The following is a 25,077-nucleotide window of genomic DNA, read 5'->3' on the forward strand; positions in this document are numbered from 1 at the left end:
GCCCACGGGGAGGCACGCGCGGGCCCCGGGCCCGCTCCTCTCGGGGCTGCCTGCAGAGCTCCCCTGGAGTCAGATTGCAGAGGGCTGCCATGCAGAGCGCCCAGTGGATTATTCAGCAATAAGGTATAATTGAAAGGATTAGCATGAATGCCATGTTTCCCTTCCAAAAATTCGAGGAACGCCAAAACGACTCTCATCTGGGCTGGTATGACTCATGTTTTTAATAGAGGAGCCTCATTTTCACTTCTGAGGAATCTGGGCTCAGGGAAACATTGTCTCAGAAACGCTCAGTTTCTTGCACCGACAACGTAAGGATGACAGCCCCAAAGGTAAAAATAAAGGTCCTCAGGCTGCCCCGTGTCCACAGGGTGGGACTTCCACGGGCCTCGGCACAGCACGAGATCTCAGGAGAAAGCATCAGGTCTGAGGCCAGCCAGGCAGGTCCTGACTCAGTGAGGCCAGTCCCTCAGGTCTCTGGGGCCCTGCTCGGGGGCTGTGCCCAGCCAGAAGCCCAGGGGCCTGGGCAGGGGATGCTGTGTGGGCAGCCAGCATGGAGGGCTTAAGGGCACAGCCGGGCCGGCACCTTCCTCCTGATCCCCAAGGGCTCTGGATGACGTAGCTCCTAGCCCCTCTCACAGAGGGACGGCCTCGGCATCCCAACCCCATGGCTCCCGCCTCCTAGCAGAGCCGGCTCCTGGGAGACGGAGCCCCAGGACACTGAGTCCTCTCTCTGCCCAAGGCCCAGCCCTCACCCCGGAGGGGCTGACAGCACCAGAGCTCAGAGGTCACGGCAAGCGGCAGCCATGATGAGACACCCCTGCCCTGAGCCCCCTTCCCAGCCCACCCCACTCTGGGTCCCAGTGAGTGTCAAATTTTACATAAAAAACAATCCCAGGAGGAGCATGTGGGGTGCAGACTTCTTGCCAGCAGCAGGACCTGGCCAGACACTGCTTTTCTGCCTCCTCGCCTTCTCAGCTGTAGCTTTGTATTAACACGGCCCCTAGAAGGTCCCCAGGGCTTCTAGATGAAGGGGAGGAGGAATCACGGGGGCCTGAGGCCATCCCTCCATCTTGCCACCAAGGAGCGCTGCAGGTGGGAATTTCCCATGGAGTACACCAGGATGGAGGATGTCCCAGGACACCGTGGCCACATCCTGGCAGCTCTGTCACCTGGCCGGCCACAGCAGGATGTCCCTTCTGAGTGCAGCACACCCTTCACCCAGGCCCCCACAGGCCCCCACGGTACCCAGGCTCGTGCCTGCCACGCCCACCCCCACCCTGCAAGGAAGTGTAAATATCCAGACCACCTCCCCAACTCTCCCCCCACCCCTGCTCCGGCCAAGGGAGAAGCACTCATTTAAAAGTTGCAGATAATGTCACTCACCATTCATCCAAATGTGTCACTAACATCCCATTAGACTGTAATTATTTTTTAATTAAAACTAAGAAAACTGGCATGCCTGTGCCGACTTTATGCATCTGTTATGGGTTAAAATAGCTTTTAAAAAATGTTTCGGAGACCGCAGTCTATTGTGGCCGCGGCCTCTGCCAAAGAAAACGCAAGCTTGCTTATTTTCTCCGTGGGGCGCAAGAGCGCCTATGTGTGCCGGAACAGAATCGGCTGGCCGTGAAAAGAATTCTAAATAAAACACAAACATGGAATTTGGCAACGCCACAGAAGCAAGCTTAAGACTAATTCCAGCATGTGGACGGCTCTCACATAGTAAGTCTGGCTCCAGCATAAACGAAACCAGGCACTGTAAAATACCAAGCAAGCTGGAGTTTCAACTTAAAGGGACAGAATGCTGGTTCCAGGTATAAAAGCTTATTAAGCCGGCTCGCGCTGGCTCCATAAATCCATAGGTTATTAGCTGTTTGCTTTCAGCCAATCCCTCTGTAAAGAGATGCATGTTGAGAGAGAGAGAGAGAGAGAAGGACAACAAATGAAAACCATCACTTTGCACTTGACTTTTGGTGCAGCGGTTCTGGAAATACTGTGCTCATTAGCTCAATTAGAAGAGAAAGACTATGTGAGACCTCAAGTATGCACAAACCCGAAAGGGCGGAGGGGAGACGCGGCAGAGGGGGCGAGGGATGCGCCCGTCCCATCACAAGGACCTGAAGGGTCCAGAAACCAGAGGTGTCGTGGGACAGGACTCGGCCACAGCGGGGAAAGCCATGGGGACGCTGGGATCCTTCCACCCAGGGAAAAGGCAAAGATGACGATCGCGATAATAGTAATTATCGAAACAACAACAGTAATGCCGGCTACTGGTCATCACCTTTCATATTCCAGCCGTTGCTGAAGGCCGGACAGTGGACAGGGAAGGCTCTCTACTATAATAAAGCAGCTCAGGACTCTGAATTCATCCTGCCTCAGCTTCCACGCCTATAAAATGAGGATAATAGTGCCCTCCTCTCAGAGTCGGGGTGAGACGTGGTGAGAGTGAGCCCCCGTTTAATAAAGCGCCCCATTATCATTGTTCCCCTTCCATCCCGCTAGCCGCTGCCATCCTCATTTACAGAGGAGGGAGCTGAGGCTCATAAACACTAGGTCACTTGCCAAGGTCAAAGAGCTCATAAATGTCAGAGCCAGGACTTGAACCCAGCTGTCTGCTCCCCCAGTACACATTCCTGGGGGACTGGGGAGGGGACACGCAGGACTGGCCTGTGAGGTAGGGCTGGGTGGGGGGACAAAGTCTCCCCTAGAAAGCACTGAGAAGGCAAATTCATCCCCAGGGAGAGAAGCACCTTCCCAGGCCTCAGGGACCTGGGAGCGGAGACAATGCAACACAGGCAGGATGACGAAGTTCAGGAACAAAGTCATCAGCAGGTTCTCTGCTGTAGACCCCCAGGGGCAGGGGCAAGGGCAGGGGTGCTCTGTGCTGATAGTGCCCCATGTCACCACACATATACATGTGCATGCACACTCAGGCCTATGTACACATGTGTGATCGCGTGCATATACTCACACGTGTATGCACACTCACACATGTACATGCATGCAAATACATGGAGGCATGTGTCACGTTGTATACAGGTATGTGTGCATGCGCGCACACATGTATGTGCATGAACACAGAGATACACACACTCAACATAAACACACAACACACACAGGGCCTTTCATTACGGGGCCTGTGGCAAGCCCAAGGACCCTGGCAGAGGCAATGGGAAAAACCAGGGAGAAAATTACATGAGGCAATGTTTGGCTCCCAACGAAAAAGCCATGGAATGTTTTCCCTCCAATCTTGGTTATTTCTTAGGGGCCTGCTCAGACCCAGCTCATCGCAGGGACAGCGGGCCAGGCCGGCCTCACCCAGAGGGGAGCCCGACCCTCCTGCAGCCCTCCCACGCTACCAGCCCAGCCGCCTGACCAGGTGTGGCTGTGACCCTCGTGCCGCCAGCACCCACGGAGGCCACAGGCAGGCTGCTCGCGGGCGGTCCTCCCATCACACGCATGCTCAGCAAGAAGGAGCCCAGGCGGGGGCTCCTGCCCTGCGACCCCACTCGGCAGGCCTCTGCAGGGGGCTCCATGGCCCCGCACCCCAAGGGGCCCCACGCTGCTCTTCATGAGAAGAGGCACAACATCTTGGAAGATGCAGACTAAAAATACCCCTGGCTTCTCACAGTCGGTTCACAAAAATAATTACATTTTCTTAAAAAAAAAAACTATATTATAGGCAAGTATGTGTCCAGCTATTTTTAGCTCCTACTCAACTCTGCTAATTTTTTCTCATAATAATTGTTGCAGACTTTTGTTTAAGCCACCCCACTCTCTGTTAATAATTGTGCTCTGACTGGCGCAGGGCAGGACAGGGGCCACACAACCTTCCATGTACCATGGCGGTCTGGGAGCCCCCCAGAGGTGGCAGCATCTGAGCATCACAGAATTGGGGGGGGGTGGCGCATGTGGAGACAGGCCATCTCCAGGTGTGACCCAGCGTGCATCTGGGGCATGCTCACATGTGCCTGAACCTGTCCCAGGCCTCAGAGTTCACAGAGAACACCAAAAGGGGGGCCCTGCAGGGGCCTACAACCAGAAAGGGGCATGTTGTGGGCTGAAGGGAGGCCCCTGAAATGAAATGTCTGCAACCAAACGCCTCGAATCTGCACCTGTGACCCCCTTTGGACAAGGGCCATGGCAGATGTAATTAAGTTCAGGATCTGGGGTGAGCTCATCCTAGATCATATGGGTGGGCACTAAACGCAATGACAATTGTCTCTTACACTTTAATTGTCCGGGAGAGGAGGAGAGGGACTCTGAGAATGAGGACACATGACCACAGAGGCAGAGAGACTGGAGAAAAGCAACCACTTCCCCAGAAGCTGGAAGGGGCAGGAACAGAAACTGCAGGAGGAGTAAGCCCCGCCCACGCCTTGAATTTGGACTTGGCATGGTAAATTTCTGTTGTTTGAAGCCACCCATCCTGTGGTCATTTGCTAGGGCAGCCCTAGGGAACAAACACAGGACAGCAGTCACAGCCCTCGATCCCTCCCAGCCCAGCAAGGGAAGGAAGGCCAGCATGACGGTCCCCAGGAGATGAGGGGACCCCAAGAGGCTCAGAGCACAGCGGGGCGTGCCCCAGGACCAGCCAGCTCGACCTTGCTCCCAGGGGTCCCCACCCGACATACGTGGCTCTTTCTGCTAAACCAAACCCAAATCAGCGCCCTGAGGACACCGCAGAAAAGAAAGCGAAACCTGTCCACTTGCAGAATTTTCTTCACCAAACACCCAAGCTCACGAAACAGTGCACTGACTGCTGAAAGCCAGCCATCCTGGGCGACAGGGCCGCCACGGGGTTAGGGCCCCTCAGACTCAAGGTACCGAAGGAGGCGCCCAGGGCAGTGGCTACAGGCACCGCGCCTGGCGTCGGTGGGAGCCGAACCCATCCCAGGCCCTCAGGGGTACGAACCGATGACTGTGAGCCCGCTCTTGTCCACACCCCTAAGACTCAGGCTCTTAGAACAAACCCCACGTCCAGGTGAGGATGTGGACAGGCTGGGCGCCTGTGTGCTTCTGGTGAGAACAGAAAAGGGTGCAGCCGCGTAGAAGACAGGCGGGCCGCTCCCTGGGGAGTTACACAGAGAGGTGCCATGTGACCCGGCCATTCCTCTGCCGGGCGTGTAGGCAGGAGAGCGGGAAGCAGGATTGCGGACCACGGCGTGCTCCTGTTCATCGCAGTGCTATTCGCAGCTGCCACGAGGAGGAAGCGACTCAGGGTCCATCACGGGAGGAATGGACAGACGAGATGTGGTCCGTCCACGCGGTGGACTACGATCCGGCCTCAAAAAGGGAGGCCTTTCGCCTGCTACAACATGGACGAACCTCAAGGACACGCTGAGGGAAATAAGCTGGACACCAAAGTAGACCGGTGGCTGTGGGCTTGGGGGTGGGGGGGGGTGGCGTTAATGTTTAACGGGGACCGAGTTTCAGTTTGTGATGACAAAACAGTCCCGGGGGTGGATGGTGGTGACGGAAGCAGAACACGTGAATGTACGTAAGGCCACGGAGCCGTCCAACTAAAAATGGTGAAAACAGTCAGTTCCGTGTTTGGCGCCGTTCACCACGATAAGGAAACAAGACCGGCGGGCGCGGCCGCGCGCCCCTGTGCGAAGCGGCGGAGAGAACGCTGTACAGCAGCGCGGCGCACAGTGGGCCTGCGGGTAATGGCTCCTTTCGGTGCCATCAAGAATAAAACGAGGTGCTTGTCAATAACGCGCAAGGACCTGTGAGAAAAGCGAGCCCGGGTCGGGGAGAACCGGTTACAGAGGCCCGTGGCCCAGCGGGCCTGCCCCGACCAGCCAACCCTCGCCTCTTCCGAACAAGGGCGATGATTTCAAGTGTCCAGATTTATGGAAAGAGTTCAAGTGCCCCTGCCTCTGCAGGTAGGGCCTCCATTTTTGCATTAACCTCCCTGGAGAAGTCCCAGCCCACTGAGCCCTTTCGCTGAAACCATAAAATGTAGGCGCTCCTGTTATCTCAAGCAGGGCCAGCCCAGTGCAGCCCCGTGATCCATCAGCTCACTGCTCTCTCTCAGCTGCTGCCACTCACACTTGCCAGGGAGGCCAGCGGGCCCGCAGCCCGGGAGCCCGCAAGACAGGGGAGGAGTCGGCGATGGCCCCCAGACCCAAGGAGACCTGAGTTCGAACCCCACCTCTGCTGTCTACAAGCTGTGCAATTTCAAGCAAGCCATGCCAGCTCTCTGGTCTCAATCTCTTCCCCTGGGAACTACAGAAGGTTACCTTCCTAAGGCAGAAGCTGCTAGGAAGCTTCAATGTCTGAAAAGGCCACTGCATAGGGGTCTGGCGCACAGTAGGGGCACAGAAATGGTAACCTGACCATGACCTAGTGGCTTCATTGCCGAGTGTAAGGAGGGGCCTGACGGGAGAGGAAATCATGGTTCATGCTTCCAGCCCCACTGACCGCACACCGTGGTCACACGCCGTCCCCTGGGCCTTGATTATTATTAAATTACCCCAAGGAGGGGACTGAAGTGACAGGTGGGCTGTAGTCCCCTCAGGGGTAACGGCGGGCTGCACCGGGAACCCCACAGAGCAGGACCTCTGTCCACCAAAGGTTTCTTCCACTGCTTTTTAGATTCACTTGGCCAGCCTTGGGTATGTTTGGATAAACGATATTTCATGGTTTAGACTATTTCAGCCTGATTGTGAAATATGCACAGTACACGGTCCCTCTGCCCTGCCCAGCCCTCGGGTTTGAAAAGACAAGTACATTTTGTTCCCGCACCAAAGAAATGACAGCCAGCACCTCGAGCATTTAAGAATGACAACAGCTGGTTTCTCTCGAGCGAAGAGAAATTGTTTCTAGGGGACAGGACTCAAAAAATGAAAAGGCACAAGCGGCGTCTTATGAGCTTGTTCTGCTTCCCCTCCCAGATGTGAACATGACCTCTTCTGGGTCTTCACTGCTCCCCAGCGTCTCCTGGGCACCTCAGGGCTGGGCCTGCCCAGGCACCGGGGAGACCGAGGCAGGGACACACTTGGGCCTGACAGCTGGCATGGGGCCAGCAGTCATGGCCCTGCCTCCCAGCCAGACCCCAGAAATTCAATTTGAGGGCAATGTGATGAGAAGATCTTTTCCCACGCCCCAGGCCTCTCCTTCAAAGTCATAACTTCCTGCTGGTGGTCTGAGGGTCATCACTGTGTGTCCCCTTAAGTCGTTAACAACTGAGACCCCTCAGAGGCCACCTAGAGCTAATGGAAGCTGGACTGGCCAGCGGGAACCATCCTAGAAGATACCCACGTACATATCTGTCACTGACCCATGCACTGGAAGAAGTCTGTCCCCGCCTCCAGCCTCACCTTCCCCAGCAGGAAAACCCCTCTACATCCTGGGTCCTCCCAGATCCCATAAGCCCAGTCCTTCAATTTGTCTTAAGCCAAGAACGGCAGGCATCCCAGGACATGTATCCCATGTTCGCTGTGCAGCCCATACCACCACGAGAGCTCCTCTAGGACAAGGACCCCGCTGAGCTCATTTCCAGACCCCTGGGTCTAGTCCACGCTCAGGCACCAGTGTGGCCAGTGAATGAAGGAAGAGCTGGGGGACCCGTGCAGGTCTCCCAGCCCAGGCTGCTTCCTGTTGCCCGCACCTGAGCACCATGCAGCCTGATGGGAAGCTGGAGACAGAGCTGTGAGCATGACTCCAGGTTCCCAGGACCTGAGTCCAAATCTCAGTCCCCCTACTTGTGTGCCGTGTGATGCCGGGACATTGTTGGCCTCTCTGAGCCCTAGTATCCTGAGGAGCAAAAGGTGGAAGGCTACCTCTTCTTAGGGCCATTACGACGATACGGTACCTGAGAAAAGTGTGCAAAGTGCCTAGGACACTCCTGGCACATAGTAGGCCCTTTAGAATACAGCAGCAAGTCACAGAAGCAGTGACAGCGCTGGGCCTCCCTCCCCTTTCATTCCCACTAAGGAAACCTCCCTGGCAGGAGACTTTCAAAGAGATGGCGGCCACGTCCTCATTGGAAGCCGCCGTCCTTGTCCTGAAGGCTTTTCAGCAGCAACTTCCTCCTTCCTGCCCCTCAGACTCCCCTTTGCCTCTGCTGCGCCACGTGCTGGGGACCTGCTGTGGTCACGTCCAGCCAGGAGCCGGTCAGTGGACCCTCCAGGGCAGGGATGATGGGCAGGGAGTTCTAGTGAGGCTAGCAGAAAGGCAGAGGCTAGCCAGGGTCCCAGAATCACAGCCATGGCCCCGGAGAACAAGCAGCAAGCTCGGTCCCCGCTCTGGAGCTCCCCACAGCGCCTGCCGCTCTCCCGCCAACACGTGTCCACGGTGACATTTCGCTTCAGGCCGGCGTCCACGCCACAGAGCGCTGAGAAGAGAGGGGGCGGCCAGCAGTCACAGCACGACCACAGAACGTCCCACACCAAGGACACTCGGAAGCGTGTTCCCATGGCCAACGGCAGAACTGAGGGTCCAAGAGGTTAAACGCGCAGGGCTCCCCAACGCAAGCGCGCGACCTCTGCCCAACCCAGCTGCACGTTTCACGGGGCCTCGGCCAGATGCGTTTCCTTCACCCGTTTTCAATACGAACGCAGGCGGGGCAGTGTGGTCCCGTGGGCAGAGCCTGCGGCTGCGATCCGGGTCTGCTCGGTCACACACGCCTCGTGCCCTCTTCCCCACTCCCTGCCTCAGCTTCCCTGTCTCGTAAGGAAGGAGTTGGGTGAGATGATCCCTCAGGGACCCCGGATCCTAGATGGTTAGAGCTTATTCAGGTCTTCAGGCCACAGAGGAGACCCGGACCCCGGGCTGCTGGGCCCCACGTGGAGGGTCCCGGCCGCCCCAACCACATTCAGGTTCCCTTCGGAGCGTCAGAACGTGGCGGCCTAGCCCTGAGGTCTCTGGTGTCGGTGGCCAGTGCTGGTTATTCCCATCCACTAACTGCTTTCAAGTGCTGCATCCAGGCTGCATTAAAAATTAATTACACATGCTATTTTATTGCCAGTGCATAATGTAATGAGCACCAGCTGTGCTAAACAGCCAAACTCCTTTTTAAGACAGCTATTAAAAAAAAAAAAGAAAAAAGGAAAGAAACTGCACTTCCAAATGCCTCTCCTGTCAGAGCAGGAAAAACAGCAACATCTTGTATGAATTTGAACAGAATTCTTTGATTTAGCTCTGCCTTCAGAACGGCTCGCAGAGTGGGGTGGGATCTGGCTTGGCTGCAGGTCTCCGTCTGGACGTTGCTGAGACCCCTTTTATCGCAGGACAGTCACCCCGGTAGGTGCCCCTGTGCCCCCGCCCCATGCGCAGCATCAGCCCCTCTCCTGGCCCCCCTTCCTTCCCAGCGACTTCAGCCCCCACTGGTGCCGGAGATGCGACTTCCAGGCTCTATCAGACAGGAGACTTCTCTGGAGCTCACCCACGCGCTCACGCCCTCGGCCACCTCCACCAGCCCCGAGAGGCGGCTTGCTGCCTCCCGGGGGCCTGGCAGCTCTCCACAGCTGCTCCCAGCACTTTCTCCGATTACGTGTTCTAAAGGCAGGGGGTGCGGGGTGGTGTGATCCCAGAAGCAGACAGACATGGGAGCAGAATCCAGGGACAGTGTGCAGAAGTCCCCGCTGGGTGGCATCCGTAGGAGCCCGGCCCTTTTGGGGATGCAGACATCACAAGGCGTAGATGACTCTAAATTTTTAATAACTCCCCAGAGAGCCCTTCTTCTACAGCAAGCCAACCCCGGTTGACCCTGGGACCTGGTGGGCCCAGACAACCCACCCACAAACAACTCCGCAAAGGGAAACACAAGGGCCTGTCTCGGCCCCTCCCCCGCTGAGGGCGCCTCTGTCCACGCACGCTCGCCACGCGCACACCTCTCCCTCTTCACCCCATACTCACCCCTCCCTCCAGAGTCTCCATGAAGGCCCTCGCACCCCCTGGGGCGCCCGTCGCCAGCACCGAGGCAGCACGCCGGGGGGCGCAGGGTGGGCACTGCCATCCCGGCCCGCAGCACCCCTTGGCTTCCCACTGATTCTCCGGTGTTAATCAAACCCAGTCCAGAATGAAACTACAGCTTGCTTCTTGTTCTGGTATGAAATGTGCAAAGCACAGACCATATCATTAACATAAAACTTCCAGAAATAAGGCCACTTTCCAGACAGGCTGTATTAATTGCACCAAGCTTCCACAGCCAGGGTGGTCTGATCCGCAGCGTCCCATTGGACGGCTCCGGTTATAAAAACCAACACGGAATGAACACGGGCACATAATTGAAGGAGGAGAAAACGAGAGATTCTACTGTTAAACCCTACTATTTACTTACAGGTATTCTTTTATCTTTATTGTGCCTTTAACCCAAGCCAAGAAACCCCAGACTAGTTAAATAACACAGCAAGCGCACTTTCAGGAGGAAAGTAAATTGAATTTAACTTTGCAGGATGACGCTGTGATTTCAGCAGACGCTACTGACGTCCACTGACTCCTTCTGTTAAATCCAAACACTTCCACTTCCCCAAGCTCAGGTCCTGTGTGTTCTTGCGGGAGGCCTTGAACTTCACCAAGCTCACGTATTCGTCAATATGACTGATGACTATTTGCGGCTTTTAAATATGCAGTGATGTCTCTCGATTCCTTTTCTACATCCTGATGCTGGTACAGGATCTGAGCCGGCGGAGAGGGGAAATGCCTTTCAGAACGGAAACTCCGCATCCAGCTGGAAGTCAGAGTCCACACAGCGCCAGACATGAACGATGTGAGGCTGTGACTCCCGTTCCACTCGCGCCTGAATCATGATGTCTACGGGGCTCAGCGCGGGGCCTCGCTCTCAGCACCTGGCATAGGTCCGCCGTCGATCCTCAGCACAACCCTCCAAAGCTTAAACCACCATGACCCCCAGGTTACGGGGCGGCACACGGCGGCGAGGGAGGGAGGGTTACTGAGGAAGAGGGAAGGAAATGCCTTGTCCAGGGCCACACAGTTATACAAGAGAGATCAGCCTTCACCCAGAGGCGGATACACACTGATGTCTGCCTCTGAATCGCAGAAGCCTCAGAACGGGGACAGGTGCAGGCCAAAGCCCAGTGGTTTTCAAACTCTTCTCTGAACATCCCGCCCCTGCCCAGCCATCCACGGGAACTCAGTCATCAAAACAGACCCCTATGACTTATTTCAGAGATCAATACACAGAGCCTCGTTTTTAAATTTTACATACGTATCACAGATACACTCGTATAAGTATGTATGTGTGTATATTCTTTAAAGAAGGAGAAACTCAGGCCTGGAGAAGGGGGATGACTTGTCCAAGGTCACCAGCCAGGTAGAGTAAGGGCCAGGACCACAGCCCGAACCTCTGGACTCCACAGGAGGCTGGAGAAGTCCCTGCATGGAATTTCTCAGGAAGGAACTTCATTTTCTAGGAATGCCTGGACTCCGCGGCCCACTGTTTCAGCAGACTCAAAAAGCAAAGGGCGGGCAGGGCTCCAAGATCAGTCCCTTCTCCCACCGTGACCATCCAGAGGAGGTCTGGGTTGGGGGCCTGGGAGGCGGGGCTGTTTGGGGTGCTGCAAGCCCGACAGGTACACATGCACATACCTGTGTGGTTTCCACCCCCATGAAATCACACCCTTCTATAAATAGCCGAGAACGCATTCCCGGGCATGCAATTAACCTGTGCCACACACGGATGCATGGGGTTTTCCACAGTAATTTGAAGAGAGCGGTTTGGTGTGTCCTGATCCAAAAAGGAACAAGACAAAGTGAGGACAGCGGCCCCTTCCCACCTGCACACAGGCCTGCTTCTTCCTCACCAGTTCCCGGGGTGGTAATGACTCCATCCCAACTACTCATTAAACAGGCACTAAAAACACGGAAGCAAACAGCCAGCCCACTGCCAGGGACAGAAGCCACAAAGGGACCGGAACCACTGGAACAAGACATTTTCAGGTATTGAAACTGATCAGAAAACACAGCGGCGCGACCTGACACAGGCTGCTTAACGGGGACCCAGCGGTGAAAGGGGACAGTGCTGGGAATCGGCGTGGTGCCCCTGGAGGGTCAGGACGAGAGGTCCCAGGGACCCCAGGCACAGACACCACATGGCCATCAAGTGTGGGGGCTGCTCCCCGGCTCTGAGCCCCTTCAGCATCAAGGTGTGGAACCCAAAAAGGCCTCCAAGCCAGAGGAGCCAGCGTCAAAGATGGAACAGGTGCTGGATGAGCAGCGCAGGACCAATCCCACCTCTGCTCCTCCAGCCCCTTCAAAGGGTCCTCCTTACAGGTGCACAGGCCCCGCTTCCTGCCTCTCCCCACACCACCAGGCTGCGAGCTAGGCAGGGGCCCATGTGCCTGACTCTGCATTGGTTGCACGGTGTCTCCAAACTAGGTGCTTTTCGTGGACAAATAGATGAGTGAGTGAGTGAAGGAGTGAACAAATGAATGAGTGAGTGAGTGAATGAGTGAGTGAATGAATGAATGAGTGAGTGAATGAGTGAGTGAATGAATGAATGAGTGAGTGAGTGAATGAATGAGTTAGTGAATGAGTGAGTGAATGAATGAATGAGTGAATGAATGAGTGAGTGAATGAATGAGTTAGTGAATGAGTGAATGAATGAGTTAGTGAATGAGTGAATGAATGAATGAGTGAGTGAATGAATGAGTGAGTGAATGAGTGAATGAGTGAGTGAGTGAGTGAGTGAGTGAGTCAATGAGAGCTGTGAGACCTCAGTGTCTCTGAGCTTCATCCTCTCATCTGTCCGGTGGGGAGGGAATTACCTCCTAAGATTGCTGTGAGGAGTAAAATCAAGAATGAACACAAAATGCCTAGCAGAAGGGAGCACACAGTAGGCCCTCAAGACACAGTCCTTGTAAAGAAGTGGGTCACACTGGCTGAGAGCGGGTGTGTGAGGAACGTCCCCTGGATGTACACAGGGGCATGTGGCTCGGTGGGAGGGGTGGCTTGTCCAGGTCCCCAGCCTTGGCCCAGCCACTCACCCTGCCCGTGCCTTGACTTCCCCACCTGCAAAATGCAGGCGGAACAGACTCTGCCCAGCACAGTGGCTTCTAGGCAGAGCCAGAGCCAGCAGAAAAGGGTGAGCGACGCCCCCAGCGCCAGGGAGATCGTGTGTCTGTACCGCAGAACTTGGCCGAGTCCAGTCATAAACACTAGGGCTGATCTTTGATAGCTCAGCCCCGCCTCCCCCCTCGAGCGGGGCTGCAGCACTAATTACAGGAAGCCATGAGAACAGGGCAGCAGCCCAGACAGAGCAGGCACCCGCCGCCCAGCGAGCAGGGGCCAGGGCACAGGCCTGGGGAGCCGGGACTGGAGCCCGGACAGGAGCCCCAGTCACCCTGGAGACCGGGCCGGCCCAGCTTCTTTGCAGCCCCCTCCCAGGTGATTTCATCTTTGCTTTGTGCACTCGAAGCATAAGCCCGGCACGTCTGATGTCACCGTCTGTCCTCCGAGGATGCTGCAGGCTGCAGGCGCAGCAAGGCCCAGAGAGCTCTTGGCCCTGGAGCTGGGACTGCCTGTGGCCCTTTGCAGAGCCGTGGCCCGAAAGGGACGCTCCTTCAAGATAGCTTCAACCAAAAGCAAATCCGGCCCCAGAGAAATCATTTTCCTTTTACCACCCAAGTCAAGAGCAATCCTGCAGGGTGGCCCAGCCCGCACCCAGCCTCTCCTCTCCCGGCCCCTGCCTGGAAACCAGACAGGGTGCTCGCCACCACCTGGCGCCTGCCACATCGGGCTCCTGTGGCCTCAGTGCGCTTCCCACCGGGCAGGCCCCGCCAAGAACGTGGGCAGGAGAGGCCGGGATGAGAGGTCCCTGCCCCCACACATTCCCGGGGTTTCAGGCAGGGGTTCTATTTGGGGACAGGTTGCATCACCTCACAGCCCGTGTATGCCCATCTGTGAAATGGGCGGTCACACCAACCAGAAGCCGGGCACACAGTAGGTGCTCAGCCCCTCAGGTGAACACATGGCCCTGCCCCAACCCGCACACACACCCCACAAGGCGTCACGCCTCCTCCTGAAAGGCCCCCTTAGAGTCACTGTTTCCTCAGAGTCGATGGGCAACACATTCTCACAAAGAGGAACTGCATTTCGGACGGCTCAGCAATGTACACAGACAACCACAGAATCTTCTGGCCGAGTTTGGGGGCGGGTGGGGGGAGGGGCGTGGGCAGGGGCTGGGGAGGGGGAGGGGGTGGCAGAAGAAAACCTCAGATGTTAAGCGTTATCCAATTAAGCTTTAGCTAAACATCCCAAAGAGATAGAATTTGGAGGATGGGGGGGGGGCCCTCCTGGGAGACTCTCAGAATGGGCGGAGGCGTGGGGGGACCTCCCGACCCATGGGGACCGGGGCACTGGTGCTCAGTTCCATTGGCATCCTTCACCACTTCCCCTGGCGCCCCCCAAAACTGCCTTTGGGGGCAGGGGCTGCACGGCCCCCTTGAGTCCCCACCTCGCCCCGGCCCACCTGGGAGGGGCAGCAGGGAGCTCTGCCGGGGCGCAACCCGCCACCCCCGGGGGCCCGCCCCCCACCGCGGCGTCTGTTACCTGACAACTGACACTGACATCCAAAAGGAGCCTCCGTGTGCCCCTCACCCTGAGTCCCGTCGCCCGAGAGCGGGCGCGCGCTGCAGCAGGGCAGGGGGAAGCAGGGCGGCAGAGCGCCCAGGGCGCGCAGAGGTGAGGTGATCACCGATGTGTGTGGGTGGGAGGAGGCAGCTATGGGGGCCATCGCTGGCAGCTGGGCAGGCCTGCACGGCCCTGGAGAAAAAACAATAGAAAAGACTGGTCAGTCGGGCCCTGGCCTGGACACGGGGCTCAGGGTGCGGAGCAGGGGCCCAGGGCAGAGCGCTGCAGGCCGCCCCGCCAGGGTGCCAGGCCCCGCAGGGAAGACCGCCGGGGCACAGGCGGGGGCCTGAGGGGGGCTACTTCTCCACAGCTGCCAGGCTGGGCTGTCTCGGGGCCAGACTCTCATCCCTGGGGGCCTAATGCAGGGAGCTGTCGGGGTGCCCACTCCCAAGTAGGTGCCCCATGGCAGGGGAGGGCTTCTGAAGGGTTGTGGAGCAGGCTCCATTGGGGCATCTGTTCCCAAAAATCGGGGCCACCCCCCTCTGGGAAAGTCCTGGCCACTGCTGTTTGCCCTGTCGGGATGGGCTATTTGCACAGGCCTGGGACACCTCCCGCCCACTTCGGAGGGCCGGGGGTGGGGGCGGGGGGCCGGGTTAACCTCCAGCCTGGCGAACGGCCAGCTGGTGCCTCTCCCCTGCCCACGGTCCTCCTCAGCAACCCAAGCCCCGCGGCCTTTGAGAAGGCTTTGAATGCCCTCCCCGCCGCCCCCCCACCCAAGAAACCCCTGGCACTGCTCAGCACCCCTCCCAACGCCTCCCCAGTCTGACGGCCATGACGCAGGGCCAGGGGCCAGCCTCGCCTCGGCTCCCCGGCACAGCCTGCATTTGATTTGACCGTTTATCTTAAATGGCTAAGAGACCACCAGGGCAAAACATTTGTGTGAAGCCCTTGCCAAAACCACAAGTGAAGAAGCCCAAATTCCCTGGGTAAATAATTGAGCGGGGAAGCATCAGAGAGACAGAAAGAAAACATCAACAAGACGACAGGCAGCTGGGCCCTGGGCCGGCTCTGCCCGGGAGGCCACCCGACACTGCTCACCACCCCATGCAGGCCTGCAGGCGGCGGGTATCCACCCAGGCCACGGTCCCACACGGGATCCCCCACCCAGAAGAGCCACAGGGCCCTGCGGACCCACTGTGAGCCAGGAGTCACGGTGTTCACCTTTGGCGGGTTTCCCAGGATGCCATGGGGCGGGGCTCACGATGCCATTGCCCAGACAAGGAAACTGACAATGTGCCTACGCAAAGCTTCGCACACAAGCAGCAACCCCACCAAACCCTGGCTACCTGCCTCCGAACCAGGGTTCTTCCTCTGTTACCCAGGACTGGGGGCATCGGGGCATTTAAGAAGACCTGCAAATGTCCTGCCAGCGGGCCAAAGCTAACACCACCCACTTGGGCCCCTCTGAGCCCAGGAAGATCCCCTACTAGGCTAGGCCCAGGGTCCGAGATGTTTCTGAGCCAAAGGCCCAGGAAGGACATGGCCAAGGACCCCATAAGCAAGATGCTGAGCAGAAGGCAAGGCCCCAGATTGAAGGCAGGCCCCCAAGGAAGGTCAGCATTTGAGGCCAGTGTCCCCTGTCTCCTTCCAGAAGCCTGCCCTGGCCAGTCCTGACCTGAAACCCTCTGGACACTGCACACTTGACCCTGTCCACTATGGAGGCCCCACTTACACACCACGGAAGGCTCTGGATCATCCCTGACTGTGAAGGGGTTTTCTGCTGAACGCCCATCACAACCACTCCACTCGGCAGGGAAGGCCATCCCTGTTCCATAGCGGGGAGACTGAGGCTCAGGGAACTTGAGCCCAGGTGTGTCTCCAAAACCTGGATGTGCCTTGCTTCCCACCTGAGGCTGCAGCTGCAGTGGAGCGACCAGGGCGCCCCAGGATCCTGAGGGGGGGGCGTAGGGTATGGGGGAAGCCTGAGCATCTGTGGTCTCAGTCAGGCCGTCAGAGATTGCAAAAGCGCAAACCCAGGTGGGCTTGCAGGTTCTGGGTGAGGCCACAACATAGCCACCAGCATTTATCAGGGTTAAGAAAACCAGCAGGTGCCCCCGGGCCTGGCGACATTGTCCGCGCCAAAAGCAAGCACAGGGATCAGAACCTGTGTCTCTGTGGTTGGAAGGAAGGCCCGCACGCAGGGCAGGTCCAGCACCACCTTCTCCTTCTGCAAAGGTTGGGCTTAGGCCAGAGCCGGTCAAAGCAAAGTCATCCCCAGCTCACGGTGGGGTGGGGGGCTGGGCCGCCCCTGGAGGGGCTTCCACACCTCATCTTGCTGAAGTCCACCTGCTCCAGGGACCCACTCAATGGAGGCAGGGATGGGGCCAGCAAGGGTGAGGGGCTCCCAGGCCTAAACTGCTTGCAGAAGACCCTCAGGGGGTTCTCGGAGGACCCTCTGCTCTGGCGGAGTTTGCGGGCCGAGCAGCTTCAGCCTGCCCAAGGGTGGAACTCCAGAAATCCTCTTCTGAAGCTACTGCCAAAGCCCAAGGTGCTGAACTGAAAGAAGCCCCCTATTGTATGTGTAAGAAGAGTCCAGAACAGGCCAATCCAGAGACAGGACACAGAGGAGGGGCAGGGGGTGGGCGGTGAGAGGGCTCCTGGGCAGGGGGGTTCTTTTGTGGTGACAATGTTCCCACATTAGATCGTGGCGCTGGTCACCCAACACTGTGAATATACTCAAGGCCACTGACTGGACACCTTAAAATGGTTAAAATGGTGAATTTTATGTTAGGTGAATTTTATCTAGATGTTTTTTTTTAAAGGCCAAGGTGAGGACTGCCTCTGGCCTCAGTGCCTGTCCCGGGCCACCTCCCCACCTCCCTCGAAGAGTGCAGCCAGGGAATCCAGGATGCTTGACAGGGGACCTCACAGCCTGTGAGGGGAGACGGGCTCGCGCAGAGGAAGCCGGGAGCTCAGATGCAGCCTTGGAGCCAGAGGTCTGGGGTTGAATGTCTCCTCTGCCACGTCCTGGCCCTGGGACCCAGGGGAGACACCTTCTCAGAGCCCTGCCTGTAAAGCAAGGTCGGGACACACCTGGCCAGAGCCAAGCGTCCGGCAAACATTCAATAAGTGATCACCATCATTCACTCGTTTTCCATTCTGGAACTTTCCCTACCCCCTATGAAGGGCGCCCTATGAAGCCCTGCAGGGCATTCCTGCAAAAAAAAAAAAAAAAAATCACTTTCTTTGGAGGTCTGGGGGGCGGGCCCCCCTCCGAAATTGCAGCAGACGCGCGTGCGTGGCAGTGTGTGGCGGAGGGACGCCAAGACGCCATTCCGGCTTTACCGCGATCCAGGTGGCTTAAAAATAAACCACTGGCTGGCTGGATTCCTTATCATGGGAGTTCACTTTCACTGGGAAAAAGGAAATAAACAGTGAATACGTATATGATCTCATCTAAGCCCAGCAGCCTCCCCAGGGGGTCGGTAATATGAACACACACACACACACACACACCATCATATCTAGGGAAACTGAGGCATGCTGTACAAAGAGGTACAGAAAAGTCCAAACATGACACCCCCCCCCCCCGCAAAAAAAAACAAAAAAATGCAATTCTGAGGCTCCAAAGGAGGCTGTAAGGTCCTTTTTACTGCCTCCATTCCGCGCGGGTCTGTGAGCCGTTCCCCTCCCGGAGGGCCCTGCAGATGGCCCGGCTCCGCGCCGCACACATGCGCGGTGCCCAGCGAACACGCCCACACCCCCGGCGGGCAGACACAAAAACGCGCCTGGAAAAGCCCCAGCCTGGTTTTCCGAGGGACGGGATGCTTGCCCGGGGCTGACTCCTCGGGCATCCCCTCCCGCGCGAGACTCCCAGCCCGGCAAGGGGCGCTGGGCTACTCCGTGCAGATGTATATATTTCTCCCTACCGGTGCCTTTCAATGGATACATTTTTTTTTTTAGAGCCAAGAACCCCTACTGGGAGTGCAGAAATGAGTCATAGATCCAGGAGGGCGAGAGACAGGGAGCCCACGCCTGGGAGTGAGGACCACGGGCAAGACAACCTGACAATCCCAGCGGCCCCCCTCCCCCCATGCCAAGACATTAATTCTCACAAGTCGGAGAAAATTACTATGCATGAATGCAAAAAGCATGATCAGGAGTAATTAACATGGCTTCATATGCAAATTTTATTAATGCAGAAGTACAAAGTCATTATGCAGATGAAACTTACGTCAACTCTCTTGACAAATATTCATCGCTGAGGCTCAAGTTTCTCCCTCTTTATTTATTTATTTAATTCCTCCGCTCCCCCTCCCCCCTCCCCCCCCCTATTTTTCCCCCTGGATCTTTATTTGTTTTTTAGGGGCGCAGGTTGTGCTGGTGGTCGCTGTGGCGGCAAGCCAGCCACGAGGACGGTTTGACAAGTTTGCAAAGTTGTTTTTCAACCGGAGAAATTTATTCTTGCGTTGTTGATTTCTTCTTTTTTTGGTTGCTGGCAGGTACAAGACGGCTCATAGGAGAAGGGGAAAAATAAAAAAATAAAAAGCTCTGGGCAGCCGGCAGCCAATCAAAACGCCAGAGCCTGTAATGAGGGCGATTGATGGCTGTTTGGCTTTTACTGCAGGGTAATGAGGAGGGGGAAAAATATGAATATTCATGAGACTGTGCTCCTGCCTTTGATGATTAAAGAAATTTTTAATATTCAAATAAGCGCTTGCCAAGTGATTAACAAAGAACATGCACGCAGAAATATGGAAATGGGAGCCGGGAAAGATGTGAGAGTCAAACAGGCTGCAGGAAAGGCAGCCCCAAATTTCATAAACAAGATAGGCAGATAACCCAATTCGCATGCGGGCAAATAAAAACATTTCTTGCGGATCGCTTAAATATTTTGCCAGCTACGTGGTCTTAAGGATGATGAAAATGCTCTGCGTTAAGGGGCTGGGGGCGGGAAGAGAGGGGGAGGGAGGGAGAGATCACAGGAAGTCAAAGGCTTTGCTCACATTTAAGGATCATTATCCTGATTCCGGCCCACCCCCCCCCACCTACCGGGAAATCAGGGCTCTTTTTCCGGTTTGCTAGAGAGAGAAGAGGGAGGGAAGCCAGCTCTGGCTTGAAGACCCAAGGCCGGCGGGTTTGGGGTGGGCACGCACACAGCCCCCGGTCATTTGTTGCTTCTGCCTGGGGGTGGGGGGAGTACAGTGACCCCCTAGAGGGAAAAGGGTGTGATTTGGGAGTAGTTCAGTGCCTCCTCTGAACTAGAGCCTTGGTCAAAACAGAAAGAAGCTGGAAGGACTCAGATTCCTCGTGGGGTCTGGCCTGGCCATCTCAGGGCCAGCCACCTGGGGCCCAGCTGCCACCCCCGGAAAGCACCTTCACGGACTGCCGGCTCCATTAGCCGTCTGCGAGGGCCGAAGGCTCCTCTTTTAACAGCTCCAGCATGCTTCCCATGGAAGCACAGAGTAACGGTATTAGCTGATAAAATGATCCCGCAGTTAAAATACATCTAATTAGCAGCCGATGACATCCATGTTGGCAATTTCCTATTTGAAAAAAGTGGCGTGCCACCTTATATGAGACGGCATAGTTACTCACAGACAGGTCCCAGCCCTAACCCATCATCTGTCTCTCCTGCCCTTTTTTTTTGGCAGGGAGATGGGGAGTAGGGGGGGCAGGGTAAGGTAGAGACAGGGGTGTGGCTGAGGCAGCAGGAAGAGAGGAGGATTCTAAGGCACCTTCTTTGTTACTCAGAGCTACAGGGGTCTTATGTGGGAGGGGGGGTTTCAAAAAATAAATTCCTTCAATCCACAGGTATTATTTCACATCTTTTTCTTAGTTTTTAATTACCCAGCTCTGGGAGCCAACAAAGACTGGAATTTGTTTTTCATTTCACTATAAAAATATATAGAATAATAAAGCAGAAAGGTAATGCAAGCCAGCATTTACATGAACACCGAAGGTCACGTGCAAGCCTGCAAGCCCAGAGGGTAAGTGGTGTGCCCCAGGCTCAGCTGGTGGCACCAGAGCATCTGGGAAACCAAGAAGTCCTCTGTGGGGAGGCGGAGCTCCCCAAGTTCCACTCCCCACTTCCAAATTCTCAATCTAAGTCAGGCACCCATCACCAGTCTCTGGGGCCCTGGTTGTCATGGGTTGGGGTTTGCGGGGTGCATGTGTAAGCATCCTTTAAAAGAGGAGCAACGGGAAGGGGAAGAGGGGTCTCACAGGGTTTGCACAGCTATGTTTGACGACTGCCTTCAGGGTCGTTACATAGAAGACGTGAAAACATAGTTCGAATCCACAGCCTTTGCTGGGGCCGCCTGCTGGAAACACAGCCCTTTCCGGTGGCCGGGAGCAGGGATTCTGATGCCAGTGAAAGAACTGGTGGGGCTCCCTCACCACCTGGACCTGGCTGGGCTTAGAGAGGGCCACTCGGGGTGGGGGCACAGAGGGAGGGGCAGGGGAGAGGTGGGCTTGCCAGGGGCCCCCAAGAGCATCTCTGGGCTTCCACAGTGACCATCCGGAGACCCCACGTGCCGCCGGCAGCCCTATGTGGACGACAGAGCATCCTCCCGTGCCCACCTCCTCGAGACGGCTTGGCCACCGACAGGAGGCAAAAAGCACATCCCTCCCGGCACCTTACACCAGGCCGCCGTCCTCTGGGCCCCTCGCCTCCTGCACACTGAGATCTGTCAAGGGTGAATCACCGCCTCCACCACTTTTGCTCCCCAGCACGCACATCTAACGCATCCCTGAAAAGGGAGAGGCGAGGCCCAGGAACAAGCATGCCCCCCAACACCACCACCAAAACCTGTTTTCCTCCTTCCGCCAGGCCTGAGAAGGGAACGTCCTTCCCAGCAGCTGCGTCCTGCAGTTGGAAGCAGGAGCACGGATACACCCCTCACCAGGTCCAAAGGCACTGTGTCCCCGGCCGCCAGCCCCACTTTCCTCAAGATGCAAGCCTCTGGGGCAGCAGGTCCCCTTGCCGCACCCTGAGCCAAGGATCCGTGAGGTTACATCACAAATTCCCAGCCGTCCTGTGGCCCTTCCCAGTGAGGCAGCAGAGGGCATATCAGGCACTGCTGGGGAGGAAGGGTGAGTCCACACGGTCCTCCGTGAACGGCGCAGGGGAAGGGGAAGGGTGAAGGATGAAGGATGCTTCCACTCCGTTCCTGTGCTGGGCACCCAGGGAAACCCCCGGAGCTCTCTGAGCTGCTGGAACACACTACAGAAGCCTCAGACCCCAGCCGGAAGTGGAGGCCTGCGCAGCCTGGCTTCAGGACACACATGAAACGGACATGAGTCCCCTAGGGCAACCTCAGCAGGCAGGGCCCGCTGAATCGGGGCCGCCGACCCTGGAAAGGGCAGGCCAGGGACAAGAAAGTAAAACCATGTTTCACTAGTGAGAAAACTGTGTGTACCTGCGCACCTACCACACACGAGTACACATATGTGCATACACACACACACACATCTATCGGCAAAGTAAACATGCTCCAGCATCTGCTTGCATCCCCAGGCAAGGACAAACGAGGTGACAGAGTGTCTGAATGTCACCAGCCAAAACAGCGGGCCAACACCTGGCGGGGGAATGGCCCCTTTTTCCCAATTCAGGCCTTCTGATCCGCTTCATCTTCAGCAGTTTTGGCCCTAAGACAACTTATCCGAGCTCTTCCGACAAGTTTCTCTTAGGGTGCATTAAGAGCCACCAACACTACATTACACGTACCTTCATGACACGCCCCTGGACGAAAAGCACAGCCTATACGCTGAAGTAAAAAGCTGGATAAGTCATTTGGGTTTCAGGCCTGAAGACCTCGGGACTTGGGGTCAGGAACCTGTGGCCCCTTTCCAGATGGAGCTTGGTGGCCAAACTCCAATGACCAGCTTGGCCAGGCATCCCTTCGACATGTCCCCACTTCCCCATAGTTGTGTGTGTGTGCATGTGCTGGGGGGAGGGGGCAGAGTCAAGACTGAAGTCACACGTCACGTGAGGGAAATAAACCAGGAGATGACTCCGTCTAACGACACGTTCTTCTTTCCCAGCAGCATCCACAGTGCCTGTCATCTGAGGAATGAATGACCTGGACTTGCTGACTCCCGACACGTGTCAAAAATCAGGTCCCCTCAGAGATCGTGTGTGAAAGCGAGTTCAGGACGCTGTAGTTCCCAGGGACTCAGACACAGCTTTGGCTCGGCCGCCTGGCGCACGGAAGGAGGAAGTCTGAACTGAGAGTCCCGGAGAACGCAGAATGAAAATAAGACAGCCCAGCCAATAAAAAGAGCACCAAGAAACAGGGTGCCCAGGAAGGAGGGGACTGGGATGACGCAAGCCAGGGGCAGCCAGGAAAAGGGACCCCAATTCCAGGTGTCAGCATCACCCCCTTTTTTAAAGATCAGACCATAAAGTTGTACCTGGGCAGCAAGAGACCGTGCAACCCCAGGGGGCCCTCCTTTTTGCAAGGAGAATACAATTTTAACGTGGTTAGTAGCAGGTGGGGAAAAAAGAAAGAAAAAGAAATCAAATTGCAGAAAAGGGGAACCTGCTATAGTTTAAATATATATATATTTTTTGTTTTTAGTTGTATGTTGGTCTCTCCTACTATAATAATAAAAGAATCCGATTCTCCCCTGGATTTTACTGTTAATTCTTTTTCTTCCTTTTCATTTCTTTTTACCTTTTACTAACAGACATATAGAATATTGAGGTTCAATGCTTTTCCTCACATAAGAACAAAATCTTTCTGTGGCCTCTTTATGTTTCCAAGCCAAGTCTGAAATGTCACTAAAGCTTTGAACAGGCCTGTAATTACCTCCAACAAAGTCGTTCCTTTACCCGAGTTTTCTGTATGTAGATGGCATTTAATGTACACATTGTGAGCCCGCCTTTCAGCCCAGGCAGCATTTGACGACTCAAATCACACATTTTCTTCTAAGGGAGCAGGCTGACAGGTACCTTCTTGCTTTATTTTTTGATGTGAAATCCATTTTCATGTCCTAACGCACCAACGGTGACGTACAGTGTGTGCTCAACAAAATTTGTAAAAATTAACACTTCGCGGGATTAATTTAATAAAGATTGTTAGCACATTAACTCTAGTAACATCGCTCCTTACGATTCAATCCAGCCGCGCTCCCGACGCCACCGCAGCAGAGGTGTACGCTCGGCTGAGGTTCACCCCGCTATTTAATGTAATTACAGCAACCGGGAGCAGGGTCCTCCGTGGCAATAGCATTTCTACCGCAGAGTGGTCCCCTCAGAAACGGGGAAATCACAGCACGCGGACTTGGACTTTGCTGTCATTTTTCTTCCTCAGCTGTCTTTGAAACAGATGTGCTGGACCTCAGACTGAATTCACTCCAGAAGCCTCGCAAAGACTCCCGATACGTCAAGCCTTGCCTCCTGGCATTTATTTGTTTTCAAAACCATTAAAAAAATTTTTATGAAGGGATTAGCCAAAGAACATTATGCATCACCCATAGACACAGACAACAGGGTGGTGATGGCCACAGGGAAGTGGGGCGGGGGGGGGGGGGGCGGGGGGGGGGGACAAGGGGAGGAAATGGGGACGTCTGTAATAGTGTCAACAATAAAAATAAAGTAACAAATAAATAGTTCTTTCCGACCAAAACAATTTTTTAACCTGCAGGCTATACTGGGCTATATTTCTCTGCCCAGCACCCCATCATGACAATGACTTTTCAGACACCCCAAAACAATGGAGTGGGGAAAAGGCAGCAGAACGGACGCCTCCCTGGCTCTTCTTTTTACAAACAATGAGAGCGTCGCGGGATTCCAACGTGCTCCAAACCCCGGTGGGGACTAGAGTCTGACTGTCACCTCCGAGAAAGAATCCAGCCAGTGCCGTTTCAAGAGGCCTCGGAAACTAAACAGACACAAAACCAACCAGAAATAAGAAAGAAAGAAAAAAAAAAATCTTTGCACCACCTCATGCAAAATGGCAGAGAAAATTAAGTCTCGGGGCTGCGAGGAAGGAGCCTGACTCAGCTCTCCGCCGAAGCAGAAGCAGCCTCTCCTGGTCTCCGCCGGCCGCCTCCTGGCCCTGGAGCTGCCACGTGCGGACAGAAGTGAGACCTGTCTCCAGACCTGCTCCCCGCCTGCCCCTGTGCCTTGGGGGTGTCGGGGGCGGGGGGGCGATATTTTTTCTTCCCTACGTGCATTTTCATAACGTTATTCTACATCCTAATTTCTTTGAGGTGGGGGGCAGGGGCGTCAGTGTCACTAAAAAAACGTCATTCTGTTTTGCAAAATCCTGCAGCTTCCTTGGCAGCAAGAGTGGCTGGCTGGCTGGCATTATACCCTCATTTGACAAAACTACTCTTTCTGGGCATGAGCTCAAAAACAGGTAGGAAGCAAATGCTTAGAAATAAGGACGTAAAAACAGCCAACAGACTCTTCACCGCCACGAGCGCCAAGCATAAACACGGTTTATTTAGCTGTGTTTCATGCGTCCGTCCTCCATGCAACTAGGCACCCACTCAGGTGACGGGGGCGGCTGGGGAGGAGGGGATGGGATG

At 55.7% G+C, this 25,077-nt stretch overlaps 1 protein-coding gene across 2 annotated transcripts in view; it reads right to left on the minus strand.

Annotated features, from left to right (window-relative positions):
• The window catches only part of BCL11B (BCL11 transcription factor B), an 88,036-nt gene that overhangs the window by 35,222 nt on the left and 27,737 nt on the right, over positions 1-25,077 (minus strand). The window contains exon 3 of one of the 2 annotated variants that reach the window (XM_090271374.1): positions 14,518-14,730. The exons of the other annotated variant lie outside the window; for it this stretch is intronic. Within the exon in view, the coding sequence (XP_090127500.1) occupies positions 14,518-14,730 (213 nt within the window). The remainder of the gene's footprint in view (positions 1-14,517; positions 14,731-25,077) is intronic. 2 annotated transcript variants of the gene reach the window in all.

This window comes from Furipterus horrens, unplaced genomic scaffold (assembly GCF_987537825.1).
Source record: "Furipterus horrens unplaced genomic scaffold, mFurHor1.1.pri manual_scaffold_3, whole genome shotgun sequence".
Lineage (NCBI taxonomy): Eukaryota > Metazoa > Chordata > Mammalia > Chiroptera > Furipteridae > Furipterus > Furipterus horrens.